This window comes from Cyprinodon variegatus, unplaced genomic scaffold, assembly GCF_000732505.1.
Source record: "Cyprinodon variegatus isolate N-32 unplaced genomic scaffold, C_variegatus-1.0 Scaffold87, whole genome shotgun sequence".
NCBI classification, from domain to species: domain Eukaryota; kingdom Metazoa; phylum Chordata; class Actinopteri; order Cyprinodontiformes; family Cyprinodontidae; genus Cyprinodon; species Cyprinodon variegatus.
The window spans coordinates 1503192-1530367 of record NW_015150540.1 but is presented as its reverse complement, the minus strand read 5'-3'; the positions used below and the strand labels follow the sequence as shown (position 1 = coordinate 1530367).

The window sequence follows — 27176 nt, the reverse complement described above, 5'->3', positions numbered from 1 at the left end:
GCCCTAAGAGTATAGATGAAATGTGGGCATGAGGAGAGTAAAAGTATGTCCAACACCACAAAACATTTGTACAGCATGCAGAATTTGCATTAGTGTCTCTTTAAAGTTATTATCCTGCCAAATTTAGCATCTGCTATTGTGATATACTACACACTGATGTTTAAATGTTGTGAACCTCTAGGTTGTAGCTCAAGTAATGTGGTATCATCAAAAACAAGTTATACAAAATTATCAGTAGGGTAATGGTGATTGTTCCATTGGGAATTTGTTGTTTTTTCCTTGCAAACTAAACAAAATGTCTAAAAGTTTGGATTTCATATATTTCTTTAAAGAAAGATGTGTATATTAAGGCTTATGGAACATTTTTGTTAGATGGGCAGACAATGAATATAAAACGTAAACACTTTCAGATACTGAAAGGTTGTGATTTGAATGGCATGTGGCAGCTTTTGTTAAAAAGCAGATGTAGCAATCTCTGCAACAACTCAGTGTTTAGGAGATCAACTAATCTCCCTTTATATTTAGGCCTAGTCTTTATAGTTTGTAAGTTCGGTTATTAAGTAAAAGTGTCATATCTCCTCTGTTTTTTTTTTATGTCTGATGCAATTTGCATCAGAATATCCTTTTTATTCATAATCTATTGACACAAAACGGGGTTAATTGAGTGTTAAAGTCTTTATTGCAAGATCCCTCTCATTATCTGTTTCACTAATTGCAGTAACTCTAACATCAGCCTTTTTTTGCTAGAAACTGAGTACTGCTATTGGTTATCTATTATTTTTGTGTTCTACCTCTGTTTTTACACCTCAAATTAACTGTTTGTTTTAATTCTTATTCTCTCTTACAGATACAGGAGCCCTCTCCTTTTGGGCACTCTTAATCCAAGGACTTATCACTGTATTGCAGCACTAAGTTGAACCTCTGGAATTTCTCACACCTACAAACTTGGAGGCTTTATTTTGGAGTGCGGCGGTCAAAACACTTTATGCAAAGTCTAATTACACTTAAACAAAACAAAAAAAAAAAACAGCCAGAGGCCAACGCTCCTGATGTGCAGCTGAACCAACATCCCACTGTATGCACGTGTGAATGCTAAGTTAAAAAAAACTGAGTGCTATGAGTCATGAGTGATAAGTTTCTTTTACTTTAAAGATTTCCTTTTTTTTTTTAGTTGACAAGGATGCACATGGACAAAGGTGAAAGTAGGGGGTGTTTGAGAGCCTTTTTGTGAATATGTGCGTGCATTGAGCAGCCTGCAAAAGAGACATTAAAGCCATTAATTTTGCCAACTGATTCTACAGTTACTGCTCCTTTAGTTTGTTTCAATGAATTTTAGATCCACTGGCCTGTATATCACTAAGGGGTATGGTAAAGGCTACCCTGAAACACAGTTTCAGGTTAGATTTCAGTCAGCGTAATATTTTTTACCACATGAATCTTGGAAAATTGACATTTTTTTTCTACCTTGTCACACTGCCTGGATTTTAAAAAGCTACAATTTTTTTATTTTATTTTTTTGCTTTAGTCAGTTAGGTTCTCATAACTAACTAGAAAAGTATAGATTTGGAAATATGGAGTTAAATCTGATTGGATTTAGTTTATTCATATATCTGTGGAATCGGTGCTTTTATTGTTAAAATGGAATATCATTAGATAAAATTCTCTGTGTTTTATCCGGTCATTGTGTGAGTTGGTGTTAAATAGTAAGCCCTTATTTCTTTTTCTCCAGAATCATCCACTTTAACCTTTCACCAAGCTTCAGACTGGCCCCGAATTCACAGTGCTGATGAAAAGCAATAGATGGGTACATAAAGGGAGCATTTTGGTATTGAAAAGTTGTTTATGAATTATATGTTTCCAGGCTAAGTGATATTTTAAAGTATCTAATCATGTGAGGCATGATTGGATAGCAAATGATTATTTAAAAACGAACCAGAGTAGCTTGATTATTGCTGTAAAGACCCACCCACTGAATCCAATTATCATTTAAGAAATATTATGTGCCCACATTATACCAAACCAAAATGTTTTAATTTGTGTTTGACTTTTATACAATTAGGTTGAATGTATTTCATGAATGTAGACAGAAATAATCCGTTTGGCAATGTTTTATTTTACCCAAAGAATCTGCATTATCTTTGACATAAACTGGTAGTTTGAAGTGTTTCTTTTTTTTTTGTCCTGTCTTTTGTCTTTATTATATTTTTGACATTATTCATTGAGTTGTATTGAACTAACTAGAGATGCACCAATGGCCTGGCTACAGGTAGGATTTTGACCCTTTTTTTGTTAATTGGCTCTGATCGGTCTTTGGGCATTAAAATAAAAAAATTTAAAAAAATCATTAAATGCATCAAACCCCCTGTCATACTTTCTGCTTTTTGTTTCCATGGTTTAGGAAGTCCTGTTTGCAGTAGGGTAAATTAAACCTCGCGATACACATTTAATTCTGTAGTGTATGCAGGTTGATCACCAGATGACCCATGTTTCCGAGGATCTTTTGTCACGGAAAAAACGTTACATCAGCAGCTCTCAATGTGTATCATGTGTGCACCACTGCTACTGAACCAGCTAAATATTACAGCAATGGCCTACTTTATCCTATCTGTGCCAAAGATTTTCTTAGGATGATAGAAACTGACATCTTGGTCTAGTTTCTGGTTCATTTGGATTGATATCAAACCACTTTTAGGCAATCAGAGAATTAAAAGTGAATTTCCAGACAGGAAGTTGTCTATTTATTGTGAACAATTTCAAAGTATTCATAGCAAAGCTAATTAAGATTTTCCTTGTACACATGGACGACCCAGAATTTTGGTTCACCAGAAGCCGTTTACCCATAAAATATGTGGCAAGGTAGGAAACCGCTATCATAGGCTTGTAATTCTGGGATTTTCTATTGGGTGTAAAAGTATTTACCTCTGATAAAAATCTGCAACCTTTTTTTAAGTGCCATGGTTGATTAAAATAGAAATAATATGAATGTATTAGCAACAAAAATCTAATTGGTGCATCTCTAGAACTCGCCATTTCATTACAAATGAATAACAACGGCATGTCCTTTGGACAGTGTCACAGCTCATTTACGCTCTTTTACAAATTGTATAATCTATGCACTGAGTCATATAACCTTTACAAAGTCTGTGTTATTTTCCTTCAGAATGACTGTGAAGTCAGAGAAAGGTTATGATCTCTGTGTTCATACCATCTATGATCAGAATGGTGCCCTTTAGTTGATGAAAGTGTAAATCCCTGAGGTGCTGAACCACGATATGACAATACCAGCCAATACAGAAATACAGCTCCAGTTGCATTGAAGCGTTTCCTTCCAATGACTTGTAAGATATGTTTCTTCTTCTTCCAAATGTCAGTTTATCAAGTTCTTTGTGTCTTGTTTTCTTTGTGTAACATCTCTGAAGTTTCCAGTTAGCAGGATGAATCAGTTGGTATTAAACTCAAGCAGCAGTGCATGTATGCAAATGATGAAGAGCAAATAAGTGAAAGATCCTTTTTATTGTCTGATGAATGTTTCTGAAATTAAATTATCACAGAAATGAATTACATGTTTTGTCTTTAGTGCAGTTTCTGTTTATGTCTCCATGAAATTAAAATAACTTCTTCAACACTGAATTATTTCGAAAACGGGAAAGCTCACATTTTAAACCTGGAAAGAGAGTCTTCGGGTTATTTTTGTAATTTATAATTTTGTTTTATGGACAGTACCCCTTCGGCTTATAATTGGTCTATGAAAGCAATTAAATTTTAATATTTTTTTATTTAAATAGACACCAATGCTGCATTTGACTTCACATTTTCGGCCGTTATGAGAGGTCTACAGATCTAATGCAAATAAGCACAATAATCCCAGGAATTCTATAAGATTATTTGAACAGGAATAGCCTGAAAAAATCTGGTCAACTTTCTTCCTTCGATTTCTTTAAAAACTTGAACCATTCATACTTTAGAAGTAGTTATTTTACATTACAAACACAAAATTTAGCAAAATTGTGAACTGTCGAAAAAAAATAAATGATTTATATAGTTTTTTGGTAAATAACGGGAAAATATTTTTGGAACCATAATTTATTTTAACCCTTTTTTTTATTCAATAACTCAAAATTGGTCAGAATGAAAGGAGGAAGAGTCCCATTGGATTCTTAATTTTTGGCTCTTAGCTTTTCTAAAGCATGAATTTTGTATAATGTTTAAAGTTTCATTATAGCAGTAAAAAGTTAAATGAACTTCCATTCCAGCCTCAGTGATTTTTTTTAAATAAAGATTTCATCTAGAAAGTTTTGCATTAAGCTTCATCCATCTGCTCATCTACTCAGACCAGCTTTCCTGCATCTGCTGAAGTGAATATCCCCACAAAATGATGTTGTCACTATGCTTCATGGTGAGGATGGAGTTTTCAGATTTTTTTTTTTTATATATCTATACAATGTTTTTCATGTTTATTTTATCTGACCTGAGAACCTTCCTCCTCCATTTGCTGTGTACCTTCCTTCCTTTACTTGCTACAGAAAAACACACATTTTGCTGTTATTTTATGCTCTAAGAGGTGTCCAAATATTAATATTTTAGAATATATTGTTTCAGATCCTAACCCAGCTTGAGTGCGCTTAATATAATTTTAGTTTACTAATTTTCCTTAGGGTTACAGTCCTCTTAGACATGCAAAGAAAAGATACTGGTGTTATATCATCATGGGAGGATTCCATGATACTGAAATCCCTGTAGCTATCAGATTAAAGTTTTTTTTTTTTTTTCGGGGTATGGCTTGACTCAAATGTTCAAACATTTTTTGAAGCATTTGAAGCAACTCGAACAACTAAAACTAAACAATATTAATATTTTTATGTCTCTTACACTGAATGAGATATAATGGTCTTATTTGGGATTATCTATTAAAATATTATGAATTGCTGTTTTTCCAGACTACATTTTAAGAATATTTTAACATCTAGAGAAAGACATTAAAGATAAGTTTAAAATAAATATGTTACAGTTGTCCACTCACCTTCTGCTTTGTCGCTCTCCTTTGGCTAAAAGTTTTCCTATTTGTTTTTATCTAGTTACATTTTCTATTTAGCAAGCGGAAAAGAAAACATTTACAATGCTGGGCACATGTTTACTGCAAAAGATGTAAATCTAAAATCTTTTTTTTATAAGTGCTGCAGGTAAGTCAGACACTTTGCCCATGGAACAAGACAATTAATACATTTAAATAAGAAAAAAACATTGCATTGTCTTATTTCAAGTGCATAACATAGTATAGCAAAAATACTAATTCCATTGGCAAATCATCCTATTTGCCAACTTAAATTAAGGGTAAGTACATTTGAAAGGTTTTAATATTTTTGCAGCATTTGTGTATCTGGCAGAAAATAGCCTTTAAAATACCTCAATTCCTTTCTGCTTGATTTTCCCTGACCGTCCAAAGCCCCGGGTGTTCTCTGTTTTGATATTTATTCTTCCATTAACCCTCCGTATTTTCTATAGAATTATATTTTCTGGCCTGAGATGGCCATGGGTAGAAGGTTGACTGTATCTGCTGAAAAAAAGCCTTTTTTTGTTTTGACCTTACAATTTCGATCAATATCTTGCTATTTTACATAAGTATCTTTTGTTTGACGCCAAACCCACCTGGAGTGGATGTTTAAATTTGACCTAAACAGATAGTTCCAGCTAAAGTACCATCAGAATTTAGCTAACTCCACATTTACATTTGTAACCATAGGACAGAAAATTGTTATTTTTCTGCATTCTTCAAACAACTGCTTGGCATTTTAGTTTGATATCAACTGAACACTCGCATTTGAAAGTTGCTTCAGATAAAATCAATTTAGAAATTCCAGATTCCAGATGCATACACACTGATGGTTGTTATCCATACTCAGTGACCCAAAAATGCTACTATTTCTCAAAAAATGACAAATAAAAATGTTTTAGATCTCTAATGTAAAGTTCCCAGAAAGTGAGCAACTTTAAAAAGTATCAGTAGTGCGTGTTACTTTTGTTTCAGCTGCTTTTTTTTATGGGAACCACAATTGTTTCAAACGAATTTTGTTTTAAACAATTTCTATAAGTTATCTATTAGCAGCATTCTACTGTTTGAGGCCTTAGAAGTAAGCATACTCCCTACAATGGTGCAAGTCTAGCACCAAACTGACGGCCCTCTCCTTCATACCACATTGTTAGCAGAAATGAGTTTTTTAAATAGATACACCAATTTCTTTTTTTTTTTTCTGACCTGGATTATTAGTTAATCTTTTTATGTGCTCTTTTTAAATCTGCTATTTAGGTTTAATAATCTGTTTCTCCTTTTTTAAGGAAACAAGAATATAATAAAAAAGACAAACACACAGACAAAACTTTTTCTTTCAACAAACTTCTTTCCCTTTCAAATCAATATCGTAATATTGACACCATCACAGCAAATTTGATAGGATTTTCTTCTTTCATCACTATAGTCATTATCCGTGATCAAAATCAGCTTTATGCATATTTAAATGAACTTCTTGTTACATCAAGATGAACAGGCACTACACCAGTTAGGAGATAAAAGTACATCACTAACTATGAACATACATCTTCTAGATCGCTAATATGGGGTTTTTCACATTGTGAGCTGCAGCCCCATGTGCATAAGGAAAAAAGGTCAACATAAAAAAAAGCATTTACATGTACACCTTTTTTACTGTCTCAACATAGTTAGATCTCATTTTCAACTCAACACAGTTGTACAGTTACAATAGAATATAATCTTTAAATTACATCATCATGTACAAATCTTGACAGCGTGGGATAACGTCACGCTTTTATGATACACGAACAGTTTTCATTGCAATAAAATTCATACGATATGGTATCTATTACTTAATACGTTTTCCAGTGCTGTCATTTAATGAAACACATTTACATGTATAACACTACATTTTGTCTTAATAGTCAACCACTTGCATTTTTTTTTCACTTTTTTTTGCTTGTTTTGTTATAGCTTTTTATAACATTTACACGACTCATACACTCTGGATGTTACAGATGCTTTAACCCAAAGTATTCACCTAGAATTATAAATAGTAGGATGTAGCAGATATTGTGTATATTGTAAGTTTACAACCTGTGCCTTTGTGTATTTGAGTATTGTGCATGGTGCATTGAGAGAGTGGGAGAGTTTGAAAACAGGAGTCTTTTTTTTTCTACCCTGCTAGACAGGCTGATCTTTTGACGCACCTTGTGAGCTGGTGATGTGTTTTGTCCTCTTGTGTGAAACCTCTCCAAATCAGGATCTAAACGCCTCCCATCACTGTTGGTTCAGTGATTTTTCTTAGAAGATGCTTATAGGTGGAACCTGTATCTACACAACGCACTAATCAGCATTTGATCAATTTAATGTTCGTATTAAAAGCATATATAAAAATGATAAGAAAATACCGTGCCTTGCATAAGTATTCATACCCGTTGAACATTTTCACATTTTATGAAGATTCAGTCACAAACACTGGTGTATTTTACAGAGAAACGTCTGGAACATCTGGTATACGTTTGTATTCAGTCCCTTATTTGCTAAACGGAGACAAAAACTACATGCAAAACCATATGTTTGGGGAAAACCAACACTCCACGTCACCATGAACAGACCATAGCCATGGTAATACAACAAAAAGAAGTGTAGCAGCAACATGCTGTGGGGATGTTTTTCTTCAGCTGGATCAGAGAAGGAAGTTAGCGTAAATGATTGATTAAACTGGAATAAATACTGGGATAAAACTCCCCAAAAATTTGTTAAAGGCAGACGACTTCTTCAAATTAGGCTGACAGTTCACTATCCAGCAGGACAACAATATATATATATATATATATATATATATATATATATATATATATATATATATATATATATATATATGGGAGGGTGAAAATGCAGACTTAAAATAAATTAAGAATGTGTGGCCTACAGGTTTTAATATCATCCTTCTCTATATTGAAAAAAAGAATCCAGATGTTTAAAGCTGGTTTAAAACTCTAGGACCTTTCCCTTTAATTCCAGGGAAAACTGTCTCCTTAAATATTGTCTCAGGGGGGCTGAATACATGTCCATACAACACTTCTATGCTTACAGAACCCCTGCCATTTTATTTATTTTTTTCTGCTCTAAATGGTGTAGGCTTTATTACAAATAATCCAACTGAATGAGAAGTGTCATGTAGGATGAAAACAATCCAAGTGGTATGAATACTTTAACTAGGTACAGTGATTTCTTGACAGCAGAATATTATTAAAAACAACCATATACTGCACTGTCGGGGCATCTTGTATGCAGTGCAATACTGGAGACATGTGTCCTCTAGGTCACTGAGCAGGTTTTGCAGACATGTGGGAGTTTGCCTGGGCCTGGAAGCAAAAACGAAATCAGTGCATCTATTTCGCAAGATATGTGTTGTTAGCGTATGGAGTGAGAGGTGATGGGTCATTCTTTGGCTCAGCTGGGGAAGGGCCACATTACTACTGCTTTGTGCCAGTGAAAATAGTTAGACATCTTACCCTCTTTAAAGCCCAATCACTAGTACATTCACGTCCAGTTGGAGAGGGGGCAATCTTTAAACAAATGTCTGTTGCACAGCTATCCACTGACATGCAGCAATATGCCCTTTGCTCTGGAAAAAAATAAGAGTCCCAGGCACATATTTTCCAAGACATCCCTTCTATAACGCAGTCTCAAGCTCAAGATGACTTGATCCAACTTTGCTCTGAAGTAATGCTTGTATGCCTTGGTAGCACAGTTTGATCAAAATGAACCCTGATTTGCTGAAGCATGAATGAGAGCTTCTGCAATAATTGTAAATCCTTTCCATGTATTTGCATGAGGATGATATAGTGAAAGGATTTACTGGACAACATAACAATAGGTTTAAGGACAAAACAAATGTGAGGTCAGTTCATCGAGAAGCCTTGTCTTGTGAAACCAGGAGCACATGCATGTCCAGAAGCACGTAATGCTGCATTTGTAGTTGAAGTGTTGCATCAGGCTGCAGCCTTAACGAGGCTGCAGGGACCCAGGGAATGTAACGTTTTGCATAGCAACATGCTGCTATGCAAGTTCAGAAACAGTTTGAAACGTATAGCACTGCACACACTGGAAAAATGGCTGGACAGAATTTAAGACGGGGGGGGGAAACAAAAAGGATACTGTCTGTGGTACAGTTCACACTACACAGCATTCCCACTGTAAGAATGACATAGACAGCATTAAAAATGCTACACAAAATGGCATCACACTGTATATACACAATGCAGGTTAGAGAAGCTCATCTATGTTAAACGAGTAAAACTGATTATACTGACTTCCCTTCAGCAGAACACTGCAATACACTGTGTGTTAATAATAAGCTGCATTGTATATCAAACACAGCCACATAAAGAAAGCAAGGTGTTCCTGCACTGTCTTCATGTTTTAGTTGAGTGTATACAATAGTACAACTGCTGTTTTTTTGAATGTGAAGCTTCACCCACCCCCAATGCTGGATAAAATATACTATACCGATATATTGTCTTTTTAGGTTACTAAGTTTTAGTTAGGCAAGACAGCTTGGCGCATCTGTTGGGCAAAGGATGTTCTGCTCTTAAGTCTCTGGCTATGTGCGGTGCAGTTGGACGGGAGGGTTCAAGCTGCCTCCAGCGGCATGTCTCTGTCAGGTCACGTGACTAGATTGCCTCCACATAATTGGCCGGGTACAGTCCCTCCTGGCCGCTGTCCAAACGTCCTCTACACCAGCCTTGCTCATCTTCATCCTCCGTCTTGGTAAATTCGTCACCTGTTTAGGAAACGAGAGGACTGAATCAACACAAATGACACAGATTTTAATTGGAAATAGTTTTGCTGGAGTATTTGAGGTACTAACGCAAATAGACTTTTCACTTTCCATGCTACTAATGAATACAAATATTTATATCTTAATAACATTTATTTTGAATTCTAAAAGAACTCTGAAAGCAAAGCAGTTAATATATATCACAAAAAGACTCCAGTGCTTCAGACAACCATACAGGCCCCTTAAACTCTGCCTATGTTTCATGAAATTTCAACCAATATCTTCCAATAGTCAAAATGTGCTACCTTTGTGACTTTGCAATCAGCCTTAGTCAATATTTCTAGATATTATTTGTTATTGCCATTACTGCTGCAATTATTTTGAGTAATGTCTCATTCAGCTTTAAGGCTCTAGAATCTCAGAACCTTGATATAATTTTAGATTAAATATTTAACTGTTGTTCAAATGGTCAACGATAATTTTATCGTGATTTAATTATTTTTATCTTCTCAGTAATTAAATAAACCTGCATCATATTAATGAAAGTAAGCATAAAAGGAGCATATTTCTGGAGGTTGAGTTGTTTGCCTTAATTAGAGAAAAGTGTTCAATTTTCTATTATTAGGTCAAATATATTCTACTGTATTTAATTTGTCCAGTGTGGTTTTATCTACCCCAGTATATTAAATAGGTGTGCCCCAATCTGTTTTTGACTAAAAAGTCATTGCATGTTTGTGGCTCTTGTTATATGCGATGTTAAAGTGCAAACAATTAAACAGGTCAAACTAAAAAAAAAAATCTAAATGTCGAACCTTAAAATTCTCCCCACTTTGGAAACTCTTGATCTGAAACCTTTTATAATGGTTAAAGATGCATGTTTAGAGTATTTACCTTCCAGGAAGGTAAACCTCGGCTGAAGTTTAAACTTTATTAGTGCGTTATTTAAGTACTGGGCTGTATTTAACCTCTGCATTTCCACCATATCAAGCCAACCTCCTTGTTTCTGCAGTACATTTCTGCAGCACAAAAGCATCACATTCCATGGTGGAGGTGACGTGTTCAGGGGTTCAGGGTGATGTTACTTTTCCAACACGCATAGTATTTTTTATGTAGACAAAAACATTTTTGAATTCATCCAACCAGAGAGCCTTCCTCTACATATTGGGTGTCTTACTACATTTTTATGGAGAATTGTAAGTGGGACTTTTTATGGCTTTCTTCCGAAGAAAATGCATTCTTTTTTTCTACTCTCCCAAGGAAAGGTTTGTAAAATGCACAACTAATCATTTTCCTATCGACTTAAGTTCTGTAAACCTGCAGGTCCTGTAGCGTATTGTTGCCAATTTTAGAAGAATTTTCAGATGAAACGTTCAAACCTTTATCCACAGCTTCATCCCTCACATTGTTGATGCTGTTTGTTCCCTGATGTTCTTTAACAAGCATGTTAAGCCTTAAAAGACCTATTCTAATTGCACCAAATTAAATTAAACAAAAGCGGACATTGCACATTTACTAATTAGTGAATGAGTTCAAATTAAATTGGCTGGAATGGAAGTGAAGGCTTAATACATTCTATTCTTTTCAGATGTATCTGTTGAAGAATAAAACTTGAAACCAAATCTAATTTCCTATCCACTTTACAGTTATTTATGTTGGTTTATCACAACATACGCATGTAAGATGCAATAAAGATTGTGTGTCTGTATCACTTTACAAGATGCAAACTGCACTAGGTACATGGATGCTTTGGCAAGGGGCTTTATCTCCCAGCTCATACTAATGAGGTGAATATCTATGAACAGTTTATTGTAGTTCTTTGTTAAGTTAGAGAAACATGGATGTTTTCTAGTTTTAATGCTTCAAACATCTGTCATGCATGTCGGTAAAATCACAATCATTGGTAAAAGAAATATGAACTTCAAAACAGGTTTTAGTTGTGGACATAAAGATCAAAGGTAATATTCACTTTATTACTCGTGCATGGACTTTTTAAGCTCTTTTTGGACTACCATTCAAGCAGCTTGAGTTAATCGGTGGCAAGCGCCTGTAATTTATTTTCCAGCGTAACCATTATTGACTAATTACTGTTATTTTTGTAGTGGAGGCTGGAGGACAAGTTGATTTGTGCTTCACCATGGCTTGTCATTGCATTCATGTTCATTGCTACAATGATTACCTGCTTTGAAGGTGAGCTCATCCTGCTCTTGGCCATCATAGTCATAGAGGGCACGAACACGCACTCCTTTCCCAGTGCTGGAATCGTCTTCAAATGAATTCCTGTTCCCACCATTCTCATTGCCAGAGTAGGAAGTGGGCTGCTCGTCATCGGACCACTCGGTCGAATAAGCTTGGTTCTTGTCATAGCTGCTGACACTAGAAAAGGTATAAATGGTGTTTGAAGTAAACCTATGCAAAAAGCAATCGCTACAACTTTTAAAAAATGTTATTTGATGAGAAGTTTAACCAATGATGGCTTCATCCTAACAGGTTTGCTGTTAAAACCGTGAAATTGTTGCTTTATCCTTAAAATCACTATGATTGAGTAAAGGGTTTGGGGTTTTTTCTATACACAGAGGAAAACAAATATATATAATTGAGATTATGTCATTTAAGAAGCAAACACTCGAAGGAATTCTTTAAGAAAATGTAAACCATGTAAACAGCCTCCTTCAACCAACCTGCTGCGATCACCAGGGGGAGCCACATGGTCGGTGCTTGGAGTAGGTGGGGCGCCGTCTGGTTTCTTCTTCTTTGGAGGAGCAGCTGCTTGGTCTGGGTTGTACTCCTGCACATCAATGTAACAACATAATGAATACATTTAGGAAACAGTTTTGTGAGCTAGTTTTGTCCTGAATGTGGATATCGTACCTCAAATACTGGCCAGTTCATGGGCATCCCTGGGCCATGATTGTTGCTGAACCACCTCAGGTCCTCTTGTGTGCTTATGGCCTGAATCGTGCGCTCTAGTTCTCTGTATATTGTGACATAGCTGAGGAGGAAGAGTGGAACAAATTGTGACAATGCAGGGACCAGATGGGAGCTCAGACCGCTGCCAAACTGGCACCAGGACTCACACTGTGGCTCAGATTCCAGACTGAGAGAGATCCGAGGTTAGGGCATAAACGGATTTTGTCTCTTTAAATTATCTGCCATAATTGGAACCCCTGAACTACTGAAGTATTTAGAATGTATCTAAATATCTATTATTATTAATTATAATTTATTATTATAAAAATGTGTCAAAAGTCAAAAAAGTGACATAATAGCTTACAAATGTTTTCGTCAAACAGGAACATTTTTCAATTTTGTCACATTAAAGCCAAAAACATTGATGTTTTCTGTGATGGACAAACACAAAGTACTGCAGGATTGTACAAAGAAGGAATATGCTAAATGGAAAATAAAAATTGTGGAACATTTTTATACCCCTAAGTGAATATTTTAATGAACCACCTGTCACTAGAATATGCTCCTTTGAAATTTGTCTACTAGGTTTACACAGAAAGAAAATGAAATCTTAGCCTATACTTTGAAAAATTGCTTTAAAAATGTCAGATTGTGTTTTAAGAGTGAGAATTAGTTTCTAAACCCAGAGAAGCCTTGTATAGCCTCTAATTAGTTTATTTATCATATCTTCTTGAACTCCACCCATATTCATATCTTTCAAAGTGGTGATGATGAGTTCAAACAACATGCTATACAATTAAAATTTTCGTTTTTCAACAGACAACAAACCGATACTTGTCGTTTTATCTGACCAGAGCACCTTTCTTACATGTTAGATGCGTTACCCTTCATGGTCAAGGTCAGCAAACTTAGGGTGTGCACCCTGGACTATGTTCATTATCATTATCTAAAACAAGCTGTGAAGGACTTAAAGCCCTATTTATAATGAAATTAGATTGCACATGAGGTGCCTTCTGAAGGCAATTCGTTGCACTTGATTTAATTGCGGTGTATCAAAGTAATTAAGGCTGAACACACAGCAAACCTTTTAGATATACATTTTTAAGATTGTCAAGTGCAATGTGTTATATCCCTTCCACTTTACAGTACTGTTGGTCCATTGTTGAAAATCCGAGGAAAATATATTCCGGTTTGTGGCTGTAACATGATAAAATATGAAAAAGTTGAACTTGAAAATATACTTTTCAAAGCAGTCTAATGTAGCAGATTTGGTTAAAAGTAGTGCAATATATAAGTAGTAAAGGTAGCAGTAAGTATTGAATCAAATAGATGTTGCTGGATTAAAGAGTCTTCTAAAAGGCTAAGAGCCTGTAAAGCCTTTTGCTATGGCTTCTGGCTTTGTGTATTAGACACAGCTTAAAAACGGCCCAGGATATGACAAGCATTCACTGTGAACCAAATTCATTTTGGCAGAAATGCCATTGAATGAATCTCTGATTAATTAGCGTTGTGAGGCAGATTGTTGATGACAAATACACGTCTGGTAGATACTCGTGTTGAAATAATTCAGCCTGAAGTGAATGTTAACGAATGTGACACAGGGCCAATCAAACCAATCAACTAACATTTTTTTTTGTTCCTTCACATTAAAGACGTATCTAAATGATTTTGTTTCCAGTATGAAAAGAAAATAACAAATAATTTCCATCATTGAGAACACAAGTTTGACTTTTGTTTTACTATATAAGCGTCAAAATTATAAATATAAGCTGAAATGCATTTGTTAACTTAACATGTAGAAACTAAAGTATCAGGAAGTCCTTATATATTAACATATTATTTGGTATTATGACTGAGTTCAATGGCTAGTGTCTTCTGTTAGTCGATTTGATTTATAGGTGATTAAAGTCCATAAAACTTAATTAAAATCTAAGAAGATGATTCCTAAACTGAACGTATTAAAAATAATAACAATTGGATACATCTGGATGTATCAATAGTTTGAAAAGGTCTACAGAAGAACTAAGATGTCCCCCTAAGATGAAAGGAAATATGTTTTAGAACCAGCAGCCAGAATGTACACACCACAGCAAAGATTTATCCAAATAAAAGTAAAAGAAATTTTGAAATAAGAAATTTTGTCCTTCAACTGAGCGAGCAAACGCAATTATCTGCCTATGGTACAGTATGAATGTTTTCAACCCTTAAATAAAATATGTATATTTTCTTCTTTAATCTACATCTTCTTCTATTGGCAGGTATTTTCCATACCAACTCAAAACAAGTGCAAATACATTCATGGCAATAAACTAACAAGTGTCACTGATTGACTAGTCAAGGTGTTTAATGGCATCCATATACTGTAAATGCAGGCTGTGGTAGAACCACAGTGCTGGTATCATGGGACCTTAATGCAGCATTCAACTGTGTTCATCACTCAGTTCTTTTAGAGTGCCTGGAGAACTGGGTCGGCCTTTCTGCTACATCTAAAAATATGTCCAGGATTAAAGGACTAAAGTTAGCAGGATCTCGAAAAAGTAATTCATGCGTTCATCTTAAGTAGAACCGATTACTACACAGATCTGCCTAAAAAGTTGATTAGTCTGCTGCAGTTAATCCAAAATGTTGCTGCAGGAGTCCTCACTAAAACTTAGAAACTGGAGCACATCCCCCCCAGTTCTCAAGTCATTACACTGGCTCCGTTTATCTAAGATAGTAGACTAAAAATACCTTTCTTAGTCTAGAATTTACAGAATCGCTTAGGAATCAGGAAGTTTGCTTAGATTTAGCACCACCTTGAGGACTAATGGTGTTAGGACTGGTGTGAAGGCTGATTCAAAACAATAAAGTAACCTAATGAGGTATAAATACAGAAGTGTGACTTGTCTGTTAGTATTGACTAACCTTTGGCCCTCGGTTAGGTTTAGATGGCGTTTTATGTCCAACAAGGCCTCCTTGAGGAAAGTTAGCCTCTTGACTTCATGCTGCTGGCACTGGTCAAACACCTGCTCCATGCTCTCCATGTACTGAGGAGTGCACTTGTTTAACTCATCCAAGGACTTCTCATACTTCTCTTTAGCCTGGAAAAGAAGACAGAGAAAACATGACTGAAGGCAAGGTGTTTGAAATAAACAATTTCTGGAACATTTCAGCTGTAATTCTTTTAATTGTAACATTTTTAAAATATATAATCTGACAGAGAATGACGCTCCATGATGGTAGAAGAAATATTTTTGAGGTGTTTAAATCTTCTTTCCTTCGATAACAATTCTGAAGCGAGAATTGAAATCTCAGCAAGTCTTAATGGAAGTGAAGGATTCAGAGCTGGTATGAAACCTTGGTGCTGTTTTGGACTTTTGATAGAAACTTTGGCAACTAAAAAGAGTCATTTGGAAAATCACTTTAATATCATATTAAAATTTTTTGTGAAAGTAAAAGGATTCCTGTCAAAACTAGACGAAGGTACATATTGTAATTTACACTGGGTTAGTTTATCATGGATGTGTCCTTAAACAGTCAAGAAAATGGAATCAGGAAATTGTAGCTAACCGAGAATGCTTTTCCCGGAGTCCTAAAAAACACAGAGAATATGGAATATACCACCCCAGTTACTGGCTCCATGTTTTTCAATGAATGGATTTCAAAATTCTTCTATTGGGTCGAAAGAAGCGAATGGCCTTAGGCTAAAATGTATTTCTGAGCTACTTGCCAAGTATGAACCTTGAAGTTCCCTCAAGTCTTCAGGGACCTGCTTCCTCAGTTTACTCAGAACCAGAGGCAGCATTCAGTTTATTTGACTCTCAGTTCTGGAGTAAAATGCATGAGTGCGAAAGAAGTGCAAAAACTATTGGTTCCTTTAAATCAATACTAGTTTTTTTTTAAATCAAAGAATTTTCTGTAACATAGCTGTTTCCTTCATTAAATGCTTTTAGCCGTAAGCTTAGTTGTTTTTTTTTTTTTCCCCTTTGATGTTCTTAACTAGAGATCAGTAAATTGTCTTATTAGTCTTATCTAATTAAATATAAGACTGTTTTTTATTTTACCTTTTGCGTGTCCTGTTTGCATTTGTCCACTTTCTCATGAAGTTTCTTCTGCTGGTCTGGTGTGACAGAAGCCTCAGTCTTGCCATTGGCCTCTCGGGCTGCAGCCAGCTTCTCCTCCTTGCAGGCCATATGGTACGTTTTCTTAGCTGCCTCCATCTACATTTCCAAAATCGTACAGGAACAAAACATAGTCAGTGACATAAAACCTTTTACCCCAAAATAGCAATGATCACCTTTTACCATATGAATCTCAAATGTTATCTCAGATCCTTTAAGGTAACTCAAAGAAAAAAATGTTTTTATACATAGCTCTAAACTCTCTAAACTAATACAGCAGACTACTGAAGACCTCTATATACTTTCTCACCTCTTTGAGCTTCTTGGCCCATGGTTTCTGAGCCTTTTTGAAACCTTCATCTGCTTCCTTGGCTTCCTTGAAGCCTCCAATCATTTGCTTATGATATGCCTCCTTCTGCCAGTTCTTGACTTTTTCAACATCTTCATTTAGCAGGTTGTTTTTCACCTCTTGGTGCAGCTCACTCACTTTCTCCGCCTCTGTCATGACTGCAAGCCAGGCTCTCTCCACAGAACCATACTGTGGACCTAAGAGAGGCAATTTGAAAGTTTAGAACTGAGCATTTTAGTTCTAATACATGACAAATCAAACATCATAAAGTATAAATGTGGATTTAATAAGTAAATGTATATGATATGTACGTTATCGTATATAACTTTCCTGGTATCTTCTGTTAGTTAAACTAGTTTCTTGGACGCCAGAGTCCGAAACGTTTGCTTTAGGTATTTAACTAGACAAAGAACAAAGGTCTGATCCACAAAATCTCATTCATATCTTCGATATTAGGCATGCCTGAAAAATATTTTCTGATATACCAGCATACATGGCAAAGTTTTCTCTGTTATTTATTAGGTGCTTTAATTTCTTGACCTGTTTCCCTGTGTACTGTTCCTTCAACAGTAAGAGCATAATCCAGGGTAGGAAAGGAGCTCTGGACTGCTGTAATGAATCCGGACAGCCTTCAGTTTTACTGACATTATTGCACAGTGGATACACACATGATTCACCCCGATCAAAGCATTATTTAGACGTCACTTATTGCAACTATCACTGATGCACTTAACTGTCCTTACAGATTTGAAGTATTCAGATCGAGCACTAGTCTCACCACGGCTGCAACATAGTTAATTAGATCAGCTTTGTTTCACATTCTGTGACGTAAAATTTCTCATGAATGTTGGTTTTGGCGCCCCAAATAACAAAAAAGACAACATATTTTTATTTAATTTAATGCACAAAAAATTATCTTTGAATACAGTATACACATTAAACCTTTGATGCCTAATAGAATATCAAGGTTATGATTAAAATGCAAATAACAATGTTCTTCAAGTTTTCTGAACGCATCATTAAGTATCAGTTATTCAGATGATGTAATGAGCCGTTTGTGAAATGTTTTTTTTTTATATATGTTTTCAAGAACAGTAACATTTAAAACGTAAGTATTCATGGATAGCTTTGTACTGTATAGTGCTTCTAAAGTACTTGTATTTATGTGTCAAATGTACTGAATCCTATAAATATTCCACTGTAACACTTTATGCTGATGATTCTGTAATGCTCTAAAAGAGATTTTTTTTTTTTAGACAGCCAGAGATGATGTGTTGTTTGTCAGGATTTGGTTGATGTTTTTGAGGACCCAAATGCAGAGGCAGGGAGGCAGAGGTGAGTTTCTTGAAGATTTGATTGAATGATCACAGACAACTGAGGCAGAATCCAAAAATGCAAAAATCCAACTTAAAATGTAACACAAAGCAGAAACATGGAGACATCAGGAGAAAAGAGCATGTGGAGTCAGGGAAAGGCAAGGACAGATGAGGTAAGATGAGGAACAAGCACTGATGAACTGCACAAGGAGAGTATCTATGGGAGACTGAACAAAGAGAGGACTAACGAGCTGATTGGGAGCAGGTGTGAAGAGAGGAGCCTAGAAAGGAGCTAAGGAAAAGGAGACCAAAACAATGGCAGCAAATAAAAACCTAAGAAATAAAATATGATCAGAAAACACAACAAAATAGGAATTAAACATTAAAACTAGAAAACATGGAGCAAAGTATAACTGAATACTCAAACGAAAACATAACAGAACCAAGACCCTGACTGATTGTTAAATTTTTACATACCAAATTTTTGATCCAACTTAAAAATTTTAATATAACTGATAGAAATATAATTGATTATTCTAATCAAACTTATTCAGAAAAACATTAATTTCAAATGATTGGGTGATAGCCCAGTAAAGGCTGATAGCCAATGATTATTGGCTATCAGCCGTGCATAATAACTTGGAATAAGACAAGAATGTAGTTCCGGAATCCGGTTTTATCCAAGGTCGAGTGACATCAAAGCGTCATTACATGCTGGGAGCTAGCTCCAGTTTGTTATTATAAATGTGGCAGAATATATTGCTTTCAAGGTGTGATACAGTTTAATGTTGGAGCATAAGGAATTTAAAAATATAATAAATGTTTTTATATACAAAAATTACATGCATCATATCTACACTATCCAACAAACGCGGAATAATACAGAAAACCAAGGCCGACCTTAACCAACTTTCTTTTCTCTAATCACACCTATCAGCATTTATCCATTCTTTTACTTGTCATCTGATTCTACTGAGCTCTCCTGGTTACCCGGGCTGATTGACTGTGTTGCGCTCCTATCGTGTTTTTGTTATGTTCACTGCTCAGTTCACATTAAAATCCTGGCTCACTGTGTTTACCTGCTCCTGTTTCCCTTTGGGTCCTAAAACAGGATGTGACATATAAAGATTTTCTCGTTTATGTGAGTGATATAAAAGAAAAAGCAGCGCAACAAGCATAGCTGTTATAACGATTAAAAAACAAACTCTATTCTTCTCAACCCATTTTATTCAGTAGGTTCTCCGACTGAAATTGTCCTACCATTTAGTATGTTCTATGTTTCTCTTGTTATTCTTGTCATTGAGGATCTGCCATATCAGCCCTTTTAATTGTCCTGCTAATGAACTCTGCCATATAAATAAACCTTCCTTGCCTTCCATTTCCTAATGCTTGTTTTTGTCAGGTTTATTTGGGATGTTTACCCTGGTTTGGTTGGGACCATGCTCTATGTTGTTATGTCCATTTTCCTGTGTTTCTCTCATAGTACCTTCCTCCTTCTGTCTCTACGTTAATCCCCCTCAGCTGTTGTCCATTTCTCATCTGATTGCATTAACCTGCTACTTTCTTTTCTTCTTTTTATTCAGTTGCAGATTGCAACAGTGAATTTTATGGCCATACCGCCACCTACTGTATGGGACGATGTAACATCAGTCATGTCGGTTGTAATTACTTAATTTTAAAATAATAATAATAAAAAAAAAGCCAAAACATCCATCCATTCATCCATCTTCTAATACGCTTAATCCCAAGTGGGGTCGCGAGGGGTGCTGGTGCCTATCTCGAGCTGTCAATGGGCGAGAGGCGAGGTACACCCTGGACAGGTTGCCAGTCCATTGCAGGAAAACACAGAGACAAACAGGACAGACAATCATTCATGCACACACTCACACCTAAGGACAATTTAGAGAAGCCAATTAACCTAACAGTGATGTTTTTGGACTGTGGGAGGAGGCCGGAGTACCCGGAGAGAACCCACGCATGCTCAGGGAGAACATGCAAATTCCATGCAGAAAGACCCTGGGCTGGGAATTGAACCAAGAACCTTTGCTGCAAGGCACCACTGCTCCACTGAGCAGCAACAAAACAAAAAACCCTAAATCCTAAGTATGCATTTTACAAAGGAAAGTCAACATTAGGCCAGTGCTCTCATATTAAACATGAATAATTATTGGTTTCCTTATAAACTGCCATCCAATGCAAACAGGCTGATAGTTTAAAAGTTATACATTAAACCTTCATACAATACTACATTATATATACTGGAATTGTTTCCAATAATCAGAGGTCTGCTTTGGTATCTGCCTTTCTCAGACACAGTATGTAACTGATGTGACTTTATACTACTATAAGATGCCAATTGTTATTTGCTGTTGCTAAAATATTAACTTCAAATAACCATTTATGTAAACCTTCTCTGATTCTATCTTTATAGTCATTTTATTTTAATAAAAAAAAAAGCTTAACCTTTTTCAATAAGTTGTCTCCATCTCTTAGACCAGGCAGTTAGTTGATCACCGTAAGCTTTTTCTATCTTGGCACGTTCTTGCAAGCAGCCCATCAGATCATTGCAAAGCCGATGACCGTCATCAACTCTCTTGACAGCACGTTTGTAGTTCCCCACCTGAGCACAAAAAGAGACATAAAAACACTTGAAACTAAATTCCCTATTTTAGACAGTGCGAAAAGCATTGAAGAAAATTATTTAAAATCTAACCAACACTGCTGAATATCAACAGAGTCAATATTCTGTAACTATACAAAACATAAGGAATACAGCACAAGTATAAAAAGCTAATGCCTTTTATAATTAAATAATATTTAAACTCTATATTCATATATAGTATTTATACATTTTGTTATAACCAAAAACTTGTATTTTATTTGTATTTCATAGGATAGAGCTGCACGATTATTAGGTTTTTTTACATACGAAAAAAAAATTAAATCTAAAATACATGGCATTCAATGGTATTCAATCTCACCTTTTCTGACACCCCAAAATAAAATCTGCTTAAATCAACTGATAGTAAAAGTCACCTTATCGTCACTTATGTTCCTATTTGTTCTATCTCAATATAAAGAAATCAATGAAGCCCTTCCAAGTTTGTCACAGATCATCACCGAATAAACAGCTCATAAGATTGTAGAAAAACTTTGTTTTTAAGTAAAATTAAAACCTGAAGCTTTAAAGCTACACAATCAAATTTCAGCAAAGAAAGAAACCAAAAGGTATAATCACCATGGATCACTATTTTTATGGTGCATAGTGGTGATATGAAACCAAATCCAAAGTTTATTTCAATTCAGTTTACACAGTGTAATGCCAGTTCACAACAAATGTCATCTCAAGGCACAGAGAAAATTCAAGTAATTCAGAAATTATTTTCATGTCTGAAACAACACTGAACACCATTTATCCTTTCCATGTAAAATAAATTAACAAAAACAAAAAATTAAAAATAATTTTTTTTAGACAGTAGTGTGAGAAAATAAGGAAATGTATAAGGGGTATATAAATGCCATTGCAAGACGGTGTAGTTACTAAGGTACAACAGCAAACCCCCTTTGTCTAAAAAAATCCCTGAACAGTTAGCCCTAATTCAAAGCTTTTCTATTCTGCACAAATTACAATTAAAACAGACTAAAATTATGTTCTCAAATGTGATTTTTTTTTTTTTTTTTTTTTTTACCAAAGGCTCTCTAGGAATCAGTAAAACCATCAGGTTTTATAAGAATAAGGGTAGTTTATCTTTTTGCAAACATCACATAACATAACCCTCCCCTTTCGCAAAAGCCACCAAAAGGATGACACAACTGAGATTAAAAGATTTAGTAGGAAAGCCACAAAAAGGACAAACTAATATTTTTTTTTGGTTTTTTATTCAACCTGGAAAAAAAATGTCATTTTTTTATATTATAATTTGCAGCATTTTGTATCATATTCACATCTTAACTCTTGAAAGTTGTGAACTGTTATTTTAGCCTGCAAAATTGTTTCATTCTTCAACTGAATTTAAAAAGAATCCAAATGAAGTATTTAATTGCAAATTGTGGTTGTAATGTATAAACAATGGTTGTATTTATTTTAGATCCTACCACCTTAAGTGAAACTGCCTTAAGAAGTAGGAGCTTGCTGGATGACTCCGCCTTCATGGTGCCTGCAGGAGGTGTGAGCTCATGGTGCATGATGAAGGCAGGGTAATGGAGGGAGGGGATTTACTCGTGCCTGTGCATGTGGAGTTATGCAATGTCAAGGGCTTGTGCTTGCATGGGTACATGAAAGCGTATGTGTGTGTGGCTGCTGTAATCCTCTTGAGTGGTATGATACAGCCAGATAGATTCTCAGGAATGGATGACGACGAGGAGGAGACAAAAATACCCCAGATATTCTCTCTCTGTGGCAAATAGGCTGTAGATGGTATAGCTAAGGTCTGAAATGTTCGCAGGCTGCAACGCTGTCCTGTGATTGGTCTGGACGCTGGCATGCCTGTGCGTTAACTGATTGAGATGAAAGCTACAGGCAGACTATGAAACAGCCTGTACTGTATGACTTGTCCTGTGTGACAGATCCCCAAGTCACACCACCAACAACATGAAGGTGGTCCAGTTTTATGAATTTCTCAGCATTGTTGGGTTTTAACAAAAGAGATTCAGTGACAGCAGTGGGAGAGGAAAAATTATTTCAGTAACATTTATATGTCTTGTGGTATCCTTATGTGTTGCTAGAGCAAAGATGCTATATGCAGGTGCATGTGGTGAAGGGCTGCTCCAGAGCAGCTGACAACTGAGTCTCTTTGTCTGAGCCTCTGCAGCAAAGAGAGCCATGACACAAAGAAGTCTCTGTTCTGAGAGAATTCATTATAACTAATTTGGTGGGTTTAATGTGCCACAAACACACACACACATCTTCACACATGACATCATTAGCTGTCTACTTATAACCCAACTATAGAACAACATTTAATAAACTAGTCACTCCACATCCTAATGATTTGTTGTTACCCCCCAGAAAAAAAATATATATAAGTATAAACAAACCAGCTTACACCCTTACACTGTGAGTAAAATACACACAGAAGAAAGGAATTGCGTGACTTTTACATTTTTCACAGATTACACTTATATAGTCTTGAATATGAAAGAAAAAAAGGACATTGTGAGAGAATCATGAATACTTAACTGCGGTCTAAAGTTGTTTTGGTGCATACTGTGCCATTCTACCCCAATGGAAAAGTAACGGACCATGAAGAGTGTAATTTTTCCCAGTGAAATTAATACTACATCTATATGAGCCGAAAAGCCGCTCAGCAAGGAAGAGGCCATTGCTCCAAAAGCAGCAAAAAAAAAAATCACAGATAAAAGTTTGCAAATACACTATTAGAGAGGCTGTGGTTTCAAGAAGGCGATCCTGGTGTCTGATGGAGCTAAAATCAGAATTACTGTAAAAAGTGATCACATTTAGCCCCAGGGGTGACTAGTGCATTTCACAAAATTGATGAAAGTAGGGAGTTTTTTAAAAGCCCACAAGAAATGAACCTCTCAAGATGCAGAAGAAAAGTTAAAGCTTGAACACAAGAGTGTCCTTCAAATTGAATTTACATAAAAACCTAAAATCTAAGTTATTTTATGTTAAATGGCTATTTTGGTCTTGCATGCATATGTACAAATAATAAGAATTTCATGTTTTACCTCCCAGAAGCTATCCATGGTGTCGTCAGCACCTGCAGATTCATCGTAGGAGCCAGACATTTTTCTGAATGTGGCAAAGCACTCTAATGACTAAACCTGTCCTCTGCAGGAGAGCTGGGTTCCTCATGCACTGAAAGAGAGCAAAAATCAAAACATGAGAAAAGTTTCAGCACACAATCAGAAACACAAAACGTTCCCATGTGGATCAGTAATTTGGTAGTTTTTCCTTTTTAAATTGAGGGAAAGTTTTATTGCAGCACAGGGGGATCTTCTGAGACATTTATAACAATGTACTAAAAATAGTCATCCCTACCAAGCACACAGTGCTGTGCCCTGAGGAACATTAAGGGCCATTTTATATTGGTGTGTCCTACAAAAGAAAGCAGGAGCTTTCATTTAGCTCTGGCCTAAAATCTTCTCACTATTAATCTTTTAGGATATGTTGCTTTGAAGAAATATTAAGCCCACACACAAAGAAAATGCAATCAGGATGTCCAGCCACCCAGAAAAAGAATACAAACAGACATTTGAAAAGGATAAAGACACTATTTATACACCTTGTTGTGTTTGCTGATAATAATCACCAATTAGTTGGTTAATTCACATTAGCTCTAACTTTCTTAAGCTTTTAAGGTGATTTATACTTATATGTTTGACATTTGCTCAATATCTAACCACCTTGGTGAAAACACACAACCCTGGTCTCCACTAAATTGTTATTGAATTTTTTCTGAAGTCTAATCCATTTTTCTCTCATGACTAATTTCTTTCTCCTGACAGAGAGCTCTTCATTGTCCTACAGCATGACAATGAAATTCTAAAGGAGGGTAGGTAGCAATGAGGCTTTCTTAATAATGTTCCCGCTAAAAAAGCTTTCTTAATCTTTAGAATTACAAAAAAAAGTAAGGGATTTGAGGTATTATCTTAATGTTTCAAAATGATCTGTGACACTGATAATGTTTTAATTAGGGATGATGGAGACTTTGACTATAATATATCCCTGTTATGTTTACAGTTGATCATAAGACTATAAGAAGAATCAACAATTGCTTTCCAGTTGAAACACAAATTAGATTTATAATTAATCAACCTAATATCTGTTTTCAGCTGACCAAATGAACAGAAGTGATGCAGCAAATGTTAATTAAATTACACACAGAAAAGAAATCATATATTTAAATGACACAAAGTGAAGAGTTTTAAAACTTGGAGATCTAAGAAAATGTTATGGCCAAGAACTGAGTTAACTGAGTTATATTATCTGTTTTAATCTTTAAGGGGAAAGGAAATGAGGAGACAAAACCATGTTTCCGATCAAGCTTTTTAGCACCAGAACTGGCAGATATAACCAAAAAGAGAACCTTACTGGTTCTTACTTAGGCTGTGTATATTCCTATTGAACGAGCCCTCTCAGCTAGAGACAGTCAGGTTTCCACTACAGTGGTGATTTTTCCCTGCCAATCAGTCGGGAAAACCTTCTCCATGGACTTTTTCAGTCTACAAACTCAGCTCCTGTGGGGAGTAATCAGAAATGGACTAGAACTAACCTGAGAGCTGTGCCTCATTCTACAGCCATGGATCAGTGTACTCTACAATCCTTTCTCCTACCTTCTATAAATGCCTGATACATTTTCTAAGCCGCAAAACATGTCAACAGGCTATCACTAGAGTTAATTATGACTTTTTTCATTTACTTTTTTAACTGTTACATTGAATTATTGACTTAAATTTACTTGCAATCTTAAATCTCTGGTTACGTTTTATTATAAATTCAATGAAAGTATATATTATCTGAATAAGATTATTCAGATAATAATAATTGGACAAATAATTAACTAAGAAGGCATTTATTGAGCTCAACAGCCTTCCATCCTGGTTGGACAGACACTCCTCTTTCTGAGAGGTTGCATTCAAAATGTGCATTCTAAAGCAGTACTGTGAATAATAATACTATCTAATAAATCCAATGTGCAGATTACATTAGATTGCAATGTTTAGTGGAATGTACCAAAACATTTTTCTTCATTCATCAATTTGTTCCTTTCCAAGTACAAAATAATTTCTATGAGATCATCCATTAGATTGAAATCACTTAAAACTATCTGCCACTCTTTGGTGGACTTTGTTCAAACTTATTTTGTGCACAAATTACAGCATACTTTTACAAATATTTAAACTGATAAACTAATAAAAAAACAGGATACCAACTTAAGACAAATGTTCAGGCTCAAAACATCATAGGGGAACATGTTGCATCTTATGTGATTGTATTAAGCCGCAGCAGCAGAGCAGGCAGTGAAGTTGGGGTTTCTACAGAACACTGATTTAGACGGACTATGTTTTTATCACGCCCAGGGTTGCTATCACCAGTGCTCACACAAGCCTCTCAGCCTCTAATCATCCATGGCTTTTCTCCACTGGCTATCATCAAGAGTGCACTCTGGACTGCTTCAAATCACTTGAGTAGCCTTTCATGACTCAAAAGTTTCACTGCCAGGGTATGAATCAGAACCAATTCTTCCAGTCAGATGCAATGGAAGCACCAGTAAAGGATTCTTATGTATGTCTGAGTGAGAAGCTTTCATTGTCCTTCTATGTTCTACTTTCACAACAATCTGCTCAGACTATTTCCCTGTGATGTGAGGAACATTGTGTATTATCAAAACACCAATGTGGGTAAAAGAAGTATAGGCCTAAAATGATAGTAATTAGTGAATTAGAAAAAGCTTGTAATTTTAAATACATTTGAATGTTTTCAACAGAACACAAAATGAAACAAATAATTAAATAAGATTTTCAATCATTCTTTTAAGTAATGTTATCTAATGAGAATGTAAGGTGGCCATTCGAGGCACAGTCTGCTATGCATTTAAGCTAGTTCAGGTAGTATAGTGAGTCTTCTGCTTATTAAAAGGCACAATGTTGTTGGCCCCTACAGCAAAGATGTGTAGACAGCTTTAAAAAAAAACTAGAAATAAATGTATTCATTTTATTAGCCTAA

General features: G+C 35.5%; 2 protein-coding genes across 3 annotated transcripts in view; one reads left to right on the top strand and one right to left on the bottom strand.

Moving 5' to 3' along the window:
• The window catches only part of LOC107083938 (uncharacterized protein C6orf106 homolog), a 10618-nt gene extending 7054 nt beyond the window's left edge, over window positions 1-3564 (top strand). Inside the window, exon 5 of the mRNA XM_015373537.1 lies at window positions 848-3564. Within this exon, the coding sequence (XP_015229023.1) occupies window positions 848-880 (33 nt within the window). The 3' untranslated portion in view covers window positions 881-3564. The remainder of the gene's footprint in view (window positions 1-847) is intronic.
• Window positions 3565-7900: 4336 nt separating this feature from the next.
• The window catches only part of pacsin1 (protein kinase C and casein kinase substrate in neurons 1), a 47367-nt gene continuing 28091 nt past the window's right edge, over window positions 7901-27176 (bottom strand). For both annotated transcript variants that reach the window (XM_015373441.1, XM_015373442.1), the window contains 9 exons: window positions 24176-24305; window positions 20951-21107; window positions 17133-17368; window positions 16766-16921; window positions 15627-15802; window positions 12684-12804; window positions 12494-12600; window positions 11992-12188; window positions 7901-9818 (listed from right to left, as the gene is read on the bottom strand). In XM_015373441.1, the coding sequence (XP_015228927.1) occupies window positions 9709-9818; window positions 11992-12188; window positions 12494-12600; window positions 12684-12804; window positions 15627-15802; window positions 16766-16921; window positions 17133-17368; window positions 20951-21107; window positions 24176-24235 (1320 nt within the window). In that variant the 5' untranslated portion in view covers window positions 24236-24305 and the 3' untranslated portion in view covers window positions 7901-9708. The remainder of the gene's footprint in view (window positions 9819-11991; window positions 12189-12493; window positions 12601-12683; window positions 12805-15626; window positions 15803-16765; window positions 16922-17132; window positions 17369-20950; window positions 21108-24175; window positions 24306-27176) is intronic.